The sequence below is a fragment of the Rhagoletis pomonella genome, unplaced genomic scaffold, assembly GCF_013731165.1.
Source record: "Rhagoletis pomonella isolate Grant_MI unplaced genomic scaffold, Rhpom_1.0 Rhpom_scaffold_00011, whole genome shotgun sequence".
In the NCBI taxonomy this organism is placed as follows: Eukaryota; Metazoa; Arthropoda; class Insecta; order Diptera; family Tephritidae; genus Rhagoletis; species Rhagoletis pomonella.
In genome coordinates this window covers 21,642,649-21,653,821 of record NW_023458565.1, presented here as the reverse complement: position 1 = coordinate 21,653,821, position 11,173 = coordinate 21,642,649, and the positions used below count along the sequence as shown (strand labels likewise).

At 36.1% G+C, this 11,173-nt stretch overlaps 2 protein-coding genes across 3 annotated transcripts in view; both read left to right on the top strand.

The window, feature by feature from the left end:
- The window catches only part of LOC118747089 (heparan sulfate 2-O-sulfotransferase pipe-like), a 14,076-nt gene extending 3,501 nt beyond the window's left edge, over window positions 1-10,575 (top strand). Inside the window, exons 3-7 of the mRNA XM_036481080.1 lie at window positions 167-318; window positions 5,071-5,132; window positions 7,932-8,713; window positions 10,018-10,172; window positions 10,257-10,575. Of these exons, the coding sequence (XP_036336973.1) occupies window positions 167-318; window positions 5,071-5,132; window positions 7,932-8,713; window positions 10,018-10,172; window positions 10,257-10,495 (1,390 nt within the window). The 3' untranslated portion in view covers window positions 10,496-10,575. The remainder of the gene's footprint in view (window positions 1-166; window positions 319-5,070; window positions 5,133-7,931; window positions 8,714-10,017; window positions 10,173-10,256) is intronic.
- LOC118746824 (heparan sulfate 2-O-sulfotransferase pipe) overlaps window positions 1-11,173 on the top strand; it is a gene marked incomplete at its 3' end in the record, with an annotated part of 67,112 nt that overhangs the window by 25,169 nt on the left and 30,770 nt on the right.

The following is an 11,173-nucleotide window of genomic DNA, read 5'->3' as shown; positions in this document are numbered from 1 at the left end:
ACTCGGCCAAAATCGCTTAGGCGGTTACAGCGCCAATTAAGAAGAAGTAGATAGTGACAAGTTAATATACTGACGCAACCAATATTGAATTAGGGCCTTCCCCAACAAGCTTTGAATATTTTATATGCATCAGAAATTGCATCTATTTTTGCTTATGTATATTCAGGCCATTCAATTCCTACAAGGCAATGCAACAGGCAAAACGAAATGTTGAAAATTATGCGGTAATTGGTACTTGGGAGGAGACTAATATTACACTGACAGTGCTGGAGCATTACATACCGAGGTTCTTTGCCGGAGCAACAGAGACTTATTACAGTAATAAACGCCTGGCTGTCTGAGTAGATGCTAACCTCCCTTTCTGCCATCGCAACAGCAGCCAATCCACTGCTTCATTAATAGCAGCAGAATAACACTACTGTGATCTGGAAGCCTGAAGACACATCCACCGACCTTTCCGACAAGCTTCGACCCAACCGTGTAAAGTTCACCGATGTCTGCATCTAACCCCGGCCCTCCACCCACTCATCCCTTAATGGGATCTGTGTGGAGAAAGAGCTAGCTGGTGCTAGGCTAGTCAGGCAGTGATCCGCATTATCAGGGATATCGATAGGCGATATTATAAGCATGACTTTAAGAGTTAGCGTGGGAGTGCTCCTAATTATCCAACTGATTGAAATGAGGGCAGCTCGTTGTGTCGACCCAACATATTAACTAACGTAGTCTTCTCCAGTGCATGCCACCAGACGACGACTTCATAGAGTCAGGAAATAACCTTGGCCTCATCTCTTGCCTGTTGTCTCTATGCAGCCTTAGAAGCATTCCTTGCTCTCTCCTCGATATTAGGCTTCCTATCAAGAATCAAGCCTAGTCACTAGGTTGAAGTATCCTTGAGTTAAGCCGTAGAGCGTATGCAAAAATTTGCGCGTCACTGAAACTGCCACATCCTTCGCGTACATACTTGTTTCCTTGAAACGGCTTAAATAAAAAATGGCTGATAATATGCCAACATACTGGATCGGTTCAAGGAAGAAGAATATACGATCGCATTTGGCCAAAAAAAAGGTTGGAGGGCATGTAAAGATTTGATAAGTATTGGACGCAATGCACAGAGGTCAAATGAAGCTATGTTGAAAAATGAATCGTTGTTAAACAACAGTCTTTCATTAAAAAGTCATGAACTTATTGATCCAGCCACGTGAACCTCATAGTCGAAAATATAGTTTTTTTATTAAATTGCTAACAGGCAATGACTATTTTATATGTATCAGAAATTGCATATATTTTTGCTTATGTATATTTAGGCCATTCAATTCCTACAAGGCAATGCAACAGGCAAAACGAAATGTTGAAAATCATTATGCGGTAATTGGTACTTGGGAGGAGACTAATATTACACTGACAGTGCTGGAGCATTACATACCGAGGTTCTTTGCCGGAGCAACAGAGACTTATTACAGTAATAAACGACATTTGATAATATTTTATCTGAACATTTATTTAACCTTAAGCAGGGGTCACACGATTTGTACATTTTGGCAGTCACATAGAGTGGTGTTGTCTAAGAATTTGCATCGAGAATGAGTTCAACTAAACAAAAACAAACCAACTCTGTAACTGTTAAGATGTACAAAATCTGTAAAAATGTACTAATCGTGTGAACCCTACTTTAGAATGGCAAAAGAACGAATAGAAAATATTATTGGGCGTGTTTCGACGTTCGGAATAAATTTTAATGTTTACTTTTTCGTTAGAACGTTCCGGATAGTATCGTACCGGTTAATCTAAACTCATTCTTCTTATTCCGTCTCTAACATGAAATTTATAGAATATTCTGCTGAACAGCTGTTACGCATATACATACATACGTACAAATGTAAACAATTGCATGAAAATAATGGAGCTAGGGAAACCAAGTAAGTTTTTGAAAAATCGTTTACGAAACAACCGTTAGAAAATTAAATTAAATATTAATAATCACCAAAAGGTTATTTTCTAGCTGGTTCCTAAGAACTTCATTCCTTTCTCATTCCTTATTGCCATTGTTCCGGATAAACTACGACTATTCTATTCTAGATCCGGAATGAATAAAGAAACGCGCCCAGTGTTAAAGATTTATGCTTGAAACGCATTGAAAACGATGGGCTACGGGCGCCAGCTGTCAAATTGTTTTAACGCGTACTCTTATGCAGATAATTAGTGTGGTCGTGGCCAGTGTTGCCGTTGTGCGACTAAAGGGGCAATTTGACCCTTTTTAAGCGCCAATACCCTTTGAACCGACCTTTTGAAAATTTAGATTTTTTGACTATTTTCCAAAATTATGTGCGACTTTTGGCCCTTTTCAGAGATTTTTTAGGAAATTTTAACAAAACCATGCTATTAAAAATTGTTTCCTCTTGTAAGTACGAAAAAATGCATCACTTAAAACTTTGAAGGGAAATGTAACTCTTCTCGATTTATGTGTATGTTTGCAATCCTGTTTTGTGAAAAGCTTGTCCCACTATTTTATTTTTAAATTCAACAGATTTATTTTTTTAACTAGTAAAGAAAAGCAAAAATAAAATGGTACCCCTTTTTTCATCAATGACCCCTTTTTTGCGACTTTCTGAAAACTTTCAATGGCAACACTGGTTGTGGCTACATTAGATCTACTTATGTATGTATTTATATTTTTCTAGCGACTGATAAGGTTCTTTCCCTTTTTTCATGCCAAATTCATAAAAAATTCAAGTTGTCGATGCTACGTCCAAAAAGTGTTCAAATGTCGCCATCGACAAAACGTTGAAGATAAAAAATTGGCAGCTGTGACCTGTGGTTCGTCGTTTTCAATGTCTTTGAAGCATAAATTTTACCCTAATCGAACTGCCATTCTAGTTTTAATGAAAACTAAGCAAAATGCATATATATATATGCAGGGCATCATATATGCATACATACCTACAGATTTGGTTTAGTTCAAGGTTTAATTTGGGATACCAAGTAATCAGGGACAGTAATCATTATAAGTAAAATAATTTAAATAAGTAATTAATTACTATTTTATGATTTTTATTTTTTCCCCTTAAAAGTGCCTAATAATTATTATTCTACCTTACCCTGAGTTTCGCCCGAAAAAAAAATTCACCCGAAAATTTATCTTCCGCCCAAGGCAAATACATGGAAACCAAAAGTAAAAATGGTTTGACTCGCAAAAAGTTTTTTTTTTTAAATTTAAAACTTTTGTGAATAATTTTAGCTACATATAATTTAACAATTTAGAGGCCAAATAACACAAATACGCCGACACACGTCAACCTGATTATGGCTCGTACGTCACGGATCTATAAACGGATTTTCGAGATTAGATATTTTCACTTTAAGTTTGCATTAGGAATGAAAATAATTTAAAATTTAAGGGCTCTATACAGCTATCAAAAAATAAAAATCGAAAAAACCATATAAAACGAGGCACAAGAAATGGAAAGGAAATTTTCTTCTATTAAAATTGATGAAATTAGTTTACAGCTCTCAAGAAAAATATGCTCGTATATTTATTGCTACAAGAAAATTAACAGCAAAAGCAAAGTGCTTTTTCAAGCAACAGAAATAATGGAACATATTTCTTGTGATTTTTCCATCGCAGCATTGCAGAGAGCCCTTTAACAGGGAAAAAATTTTAAAAATAATATCGTCGTACACGGCGTATGAGTAACATAATTTCCTGGTCTAATTTCATACGAAAAATCGTAACTCATTTTCATTTAACCATTCACAACTTTTTTTTAAATTTATTTATCGAGTTTCTTCGATAGTAGCATGCTTTTTTTGCAAAAGAACTAAAGGCTGTTTTTTGTTCGCGCATTTTCTTCAAGGCAAAATATGTTTAGACAATTTTTTCTATGGAGAAAATGAGCAACACCTTCCACAAAAAAATGACCGCAACGATAAGTCCTAGCAACTTAAAATTTGCACTTCACTACTAAAATTGAATGGGCTACAAAATTGCATACTCAGAATATATCTAAGGAATCTAATTAAAAAGCTAAAAATTTTGATGAAACTTTGTCGAATTTTGTGAATTTTTGTACACTGTTTGATTTACATGGGTTTTGTTATATAGTTAGCTATGTATACTTTCATAAAAAATAATAAACATTAAATAATCGAAAATCGGGACATAATCGGTATAAATATGAAAAATCGGGACACTTATATGTTCCGTTTTTAAAAAAATATTCAGCCGGAAAATGTTCTCAAAATCGGTACTGTCCCGCTAAAATTGGTACGAATGGTCCCCGTAGCAATAGGAGTCATAAACTTATACTAATTAGCTTTTCTCCAAATATTGAACAATAAATAGTTATTCAAAATTATTGTCGTCGTTCTATTGTCTTAAATACATGTATGTATGTATGTATGCATGTACTTTTGCATATGCAAATAAAAATGTTTTTTTCTATAAAACTTTTATTCTAAATTGCAATGATAACACTGTGCGACAGTCGAGCAAAAAAAAAAGACACGAGTGCGGTATGGCGACCACGATAGATGAAAAGCTCTAGAACATTGAACCACCAGGCGTTTTTTCCAGAGACCGTAACAGCTACAACTTTTATTAAAAGTAATATCGCTCTTTAACAATTATTTTTTGACTTTTATTTAATTACTCCTTTTATTTTACGACTCCAAAATAACAATTATTTTTGATTTGTATCTAAATAATATGCAAATAACAGTTAGTTTTGATTTTAAAAGTATATGTCTTAGATTACAGTTATGGTAGACTTTTATTTATAAGAGTCATAAATAAAACTCAGTCAGTGACTTTTACTTTTAAAAGTCATCAATATAAATCAGTTACTAACTTTTATTTTTTTAATACAGTTTTATGCGCGATTTTTTAAAAAATTTAGATCAATTTGGAACTAAATTAGGAAAACTTTAATGCACTGTAAAAAAAAAATTGTGACTTTCATAATTGCATATCGCATTCGTGTTTTTTTTATTCGTCTCATTTTGTTGCACAGTGGGACCTTTTCGTTAATTAGTGGCTTTTTTACGCGATTATTTTTATTTTATTTGAAATTTCAGAACCTGAAAATCGTCTGCATCAAGTTAATAGAAATTCTATCAAACCAAGTGTGTCACAGCAAGTTCGTGAAATATTACATAAAAATCTAACTAATGAAATTGAATTTTATAATTTTTGTAAACAACGTCTTTATAAGCAATATATTGCTATTAAATTACTGAGACATTAAATATTATGTAATTATCGTATGTATTTAGTATAAAATATCATATGTTTGTATTTTTGTGCAAATTTTTATCGCAAATTTGTTGCAAGACCACACAGCAAAAAAACTAATTACTCACTTAAAGAGACAATATTTTATAATTATGTAGCTTTAAAAATAAATAGATAACTTCAAATTTTGCTTGTGTTAAAGTTTTATATATTGTTAAAATGACAACTGCTTCAATATGGATGCCAGGCAAGTGGTATGCTGCTATTTTGCCTAAAAACTTTAACTCTCGATCAGAGCGTCTTGATTACGACGCCATTTAAAAAGGTTTATGGTCGGTCTGAAAGCGTTTTTTAAAGCTTCTCATTTTACATTCTGGGAAGTTTTCAAAGCTCTAAGCAATCGAATAAAATGTTTACACGTGGGATGTAATTTAATCTTAATGGGTGCAAATAGAAACAAGTCACCGCGACCGATAAGATCTTTAGTATCTCTATGACAGTTCTTAACACTGACGGCTGAAAATAATATCCACCTCCCGAATAGATGGAAATAAGTTATTGATAGACGAATTTCTGATACCTACGGCTTCGACTATGGAAGAACTGAGGTATGGAAGTCTTATAGCTCAACCAGCCACCGACGTAAAACCGTAGACTGTGTCACCTGACACGACCTATCTTATGGGATTATCGTGTTAATGAAATCTCATCACTGCATGACGGTGATGTTGTCATTGCTTCTCTCTCTGTCCAACAATAGCAATTTCATATGTTGATACGGACGGCAAGTACGGAATGGCGCTCCGTCGGTGGCTGGTTGAGCTTTTAGTCTTCTCAATGCCGGACAATCACACAGAATGTGCTTCGACGTCTCCTGCTCTGCAAGACAAAGACGGCAATCCGTCTTTGTGGAAAGACAAATTCGGTGCATATGAGAGCGCTGGTGGCTCTATGCAAAAGATTTGTATGTGAAGCGGCCTCACATTTCGAGGCGTGGCTACAGAAGTGACATATGTGTGCAGGTCGCTTGACTAGACCAGCCTACAATGGCCCATAAAATGAGTGTAACAATTCTTAGTTCCTCCTTAGGGAGCTCCATCAGAATACTGTGCCCTTTTAGGAAGCTTTTAGCTTCACAAAGACCCATTATGTTACGCCAGTGCAGTTCTCAACGTTTCGTTCTTTCCTTTCTCAGCGTTTCTTCAAAGGCTAAAGTTCTATCGTGGTCGAGGCAGCAGCCATTCTGGCCAAATGATCAGCTTCCTCAATTCCTTCGACTCCCATGTGCCCTGGTATCCAGGGAATTAAGCATACTGTGCGACCACTGAGGATTTGACCCCGTACTTCCACTTAGGATCCTCTCACTTCGATAATTCCCGTTAAGGCTGATCTCTGAACACTCATTGATATAATAGACTTCCGCTTGGAAAATGCTGGGAAAGCTTCTCAGGGGCACCAAAAGCTTCATTCTGGGGCAATATGTATACGCCTGATCTAATACCCGCAGGGGTCTGTGTGCCACTGTAGTGTGCTCGCCTGAACGTGTCTCTATACAAAATAGGTACTCCCGGTCGCCTTGCTTTATGTACCTACTTATCAGCTTTTAAAGTTTCTTTAGAAAAATACTACTCTATGCATGTCATCTCTCAGGAGCAGAACTAATGGGAGCTGGGAGCCTAGCTTGTCCATGTTCCTAGATGATAAGATCTTATAGTTGCCATAGCCCTTTTCATGAATTTTGGAGAGTTCGCTTTGCAGCCTTTTCGATGCAGTGGCTCGAGTTCCAGATATACATCCAGCAATGCAAACACACGCCAGACCTCGAATCTTGACGAGGGACTGCCTCACCAACACAGAAAAAATGTATGTATTTTTTAGAGTTTTCAAAAAGTGATGGCTACTGCATATTATAAAATACTCAAAATTTTTAATTTATTTTTATACAATAAAAACTAGGTAAATTGTCATTAAATGCTGATTTTTTTTAATAGCGGATTTCCACCAAGCCTTAACTGCAGTTTATGCCTACTGGAAAATGCAGTGGATTGCAATTCGAAAGAGCAATTGCTCATATTACTCGTAGGTAAAAGCAAACGAAAAGAAAAAAAGCAAAAAGTGAGAAATACACACGTAACTTGCCAATTACGCTCTTAACTGCAGTTAAGCTTTTGGTGGAAATAGGCTATAAGGCCGGTAATTCATGCTTGAGTGTTCTTTTTTATGCTACTGCATTACCTTAAATGCTTACATTTTACAATTTCACTTTTGTGTGTAACTCTTTGTCTTTTAAAATATTTCACACAATGGGTCGTATGAAGAAAAACTAAGCTATTGCTTTTTCTGAAATTTCAAACCTTTTACTGGATTTATTATAGAAATAATCTTGAGTAAAAGGGGTGAAATTTTCAGAAAAAGCAATTGCTTTAAATTTTATTCATACGGCTCAATGATTTTCCTTGCAAACTTTCCTACTTAATGTTTGCAAGTAAATTCTTTCAATGTAGTGCGCTATCATTTTGTTTACACATAGTCCTTACATCTTTCTGTGTTCATATATGTACGTAGATATGTATAATGGTGGTAAACCTGTAAACGGTTATGGTTCAAATCGCTCTCATTATAAGCAAAGAAACAAAAATTAATTAAATTCCTCGAAATCAATGCAAAACTTCATTATCGCCATTCAATCACTCCCCACAAACAGCGTAGACCACGTATTCGTCATAATGAAGTTCACGCACGAAGCAATGAGAATATTGAAGAGCAACGCGAGCAAAAGCATAGTCCGCATCATCATCGACAACGTCATCATCAGCATCGTCGTCAGCAAAATGGAGAAAATGCTCGCAATAATGACGAATATGAAGAATCGCTCGACGATGCATATGAAAATGATGAAAGTCATGAAGATACTCCAGAGTGGGGCCTTAGCGCTGACGAATTAAATAATACAAAGAAGGCTGACATAGATATGGTATTCTTTAATCGGGTAGCCAAAGTGGGTAGTCAATCTTTAATGGAACTTATGTCACATTTGGGTCGACTCCACGGTTATAAAGCATCACGCGATGCTGGCAAGCGTTACGAGACTGTCCTGTTGGCACCACATCTCCAGCGGGAATTGGCAGTCGAGATTTTAGGAAAGCAAAAACCACATGCCTACTCTCAACATTTGGCCTATTTGAATTTTACGCGCTTTCACTTACCCAGACCCATTTATATTAATTTGGTTCGACATCCTATCGATCGTGTCATTAGTTGGCACTATTATATTCGTGCCGAATGGTATTACATAGATATGAAGGCTAAGTTGGGTGATATGGCACCACCACGACCTTCGGACGAATTCATGAATATGGATATAGACACATGCATAAAAACCAAAAGTATATTATGTACATTCAATCAGGATGAGGCAACAAATGAATCCGGTGATCATCGCCGGCAAACACTATTCTTTTGCGGACAAAATAAAAAATTGTGTATGTAAGTAGCATAGTTAGGCATTTTTTCTTTTGTATTCCAATACATAGCATACCTACGTTTGTACGTATGTAGGTGGCAGCACATTAATTTGCATAGCAAAAAGAATAGTGTGTACATTAGTAGGGGTCGGACAACACTACAAAAAAAAAAAACAATCTCTGAACTTGCACCAGCATTCGAAGGCCTACAATAGAGGCGTTCCGAAATACTAACTGCATTTAAAATCATAAAGTTTTGCTTGTAAAATAATGTTTGACTATCGACGTGTTGCTACAATGGTTATTGTTAGGGCAACGATAAAGGTAGTACGATTTTCTATAAAGTTAATCTAATTAAGTATTTTTTAAACAGGCTAATTTGGGTGCCGGGTCACAGTGACATTGCGAAAAACTGCATGGCTGATGACTTTGCAAGGAAGTGCACTCTTGAAACAGTAGCACCGGATAGGTGTGGCCTCGTGTAAGCTCAGCCAGCGCCCGGTAAAAACTCGTACATACGCAATTGCAAGATCTTTCTGTTGTCTCCCTGTTGGTGGCGGTTCTGCCAGGGTCTTTGTGCGTTCATCGTAAAGTTGGGAATCTTTCCTGATTCTTCCTGTATCAGCAAATAAGAGGATGACGAGGTGGAATCATCATCCCAGCACTGAAGACAAGTTTTCGCCCATTTACAAGTCCACACCAAAATTTGTGCATCATTCTACGAATTTCCAATACTGCGGTAATATCAGCCCTATACTTTTGTAGGACATCCAGCAGTTGCATATAGGTGCTATGTATATATCTTTCAGGGTTGGGCGAATTGCACTAAATCGAAATTTTCACTATCACCCGGGCTTTAGTGGTAGTGCATTTCAAATTTCACTATCACTACATAGTGGTAGTGAAATAGAATTATCACTATCACTATATGGTTAGTGGTAAGGGAACGAAAATTTCACTATCACTGACTAATTAAACTAGTTTAAAAATTTAGAAAAATTTTGCGATCTGTGATATTTAATAACCATTTCTTTACAAACGAATTTGTTAAAAAATTTATAACCACTACCCATATAGTGGTATTGAAATTTGAAATACATTTCCATTACTTGGTAGTGAAACCAATTTGTCACCACCACTATGTACTTTATATATTTTTTTGCGACCCACTCTAATGTACACACACGCATAGTGCATATGTATTTGTGCTAGCGCTTACATACACACCTACATATGTATGTATGTATGTATTAATAGTATGAAGTTTATGCGGAAAACGTTAATTTTAAATTGATCATTGTTCTTCTATTCGCTTTCGAAAAAAAGGCCCTTCAATTCCGTTGCGGCAATGCAAAAAGCTAAACGAACGGTCGAACAAGAATATGCCGTTGTTGGAACGTGGGAAGATACAAACATAACGCTAACAGTGCTTGAACACTATATACCGAAATATTTCAAACATGCAAAAGTCGTGTACCACAGTAAGAAACAAATATGAATTTGGCACCTAATCACTCTTGTATGTACATATGTACAAACATTACATTTTTTTCAAAACATTACAGTGGGTAAAGAACGCTTATCGTCTGTGAATAAGAATCCAGCAAAGCGACCAGTGAGCCAGGAAACGCGTGACATCCTTAGCAAAAATTTCACCAACGAAATTGAATTCTATGAATTTTGCAAGCAACGTTTATATCTACAATACAGCGCGATAAGTAAATTCAACAAAATCGACAATGATGACTATGTTCTATTGCCGCATTATAGTAATAATGATGAAATATATAATGAGGATTATTAAATATATATGTACTATAAGGTGATTCAATAAGACCGCAGATGTTCGTAATAGGGCGATTGTTTCATTCGCTGTGTGGCAACTGGCACCGTCCTATTTGAGCCATGTGTATATTGTCCAAGTCCATGTCGTCTAATTTAGGCCATGCAAAGTTCGTTTTGTTTGTTCCTTAACCGTAACAGCGCTACCGGTACAATTTTCGCAGAAGTACGGGCGGAGGCGGAGTCCGCCCAAAAATAACACCAAACAGTGACTAGTTTTGGGTGCTTAGTTTTTTCTTGCAGCGTACGCCAATTAGGTGAAAATGTGCCTTATCGCGTTGTTCAACTGAGTATTGGTCCATGACTAAGTTTGCCAAAGCCTGTAGTGCCAATTTTCTACAAAAAATAGAAATAAAAACATTAACTTATCACAAATAATTGTTGTCAAAGATCTGCATCCACCTTGAGTCACCCTATAATTTGTATTAAATTTTTGTATACACACTTATAAATACAAGTATTAAATAAATTATAAATTAAAAAAAAAGATGTGTAGTATTTTCTATTACTTTTCTGGAGCTCTACTCCGCTTGCTCCTCCTCCTGCTCTTCCGCTCGCACGTATGTAGATGCTTTCTGGCTTCGACTTTACTACCACAAGCAATAACTTTGTTTTTCATCAAATCAGATAAAAAGCCCAT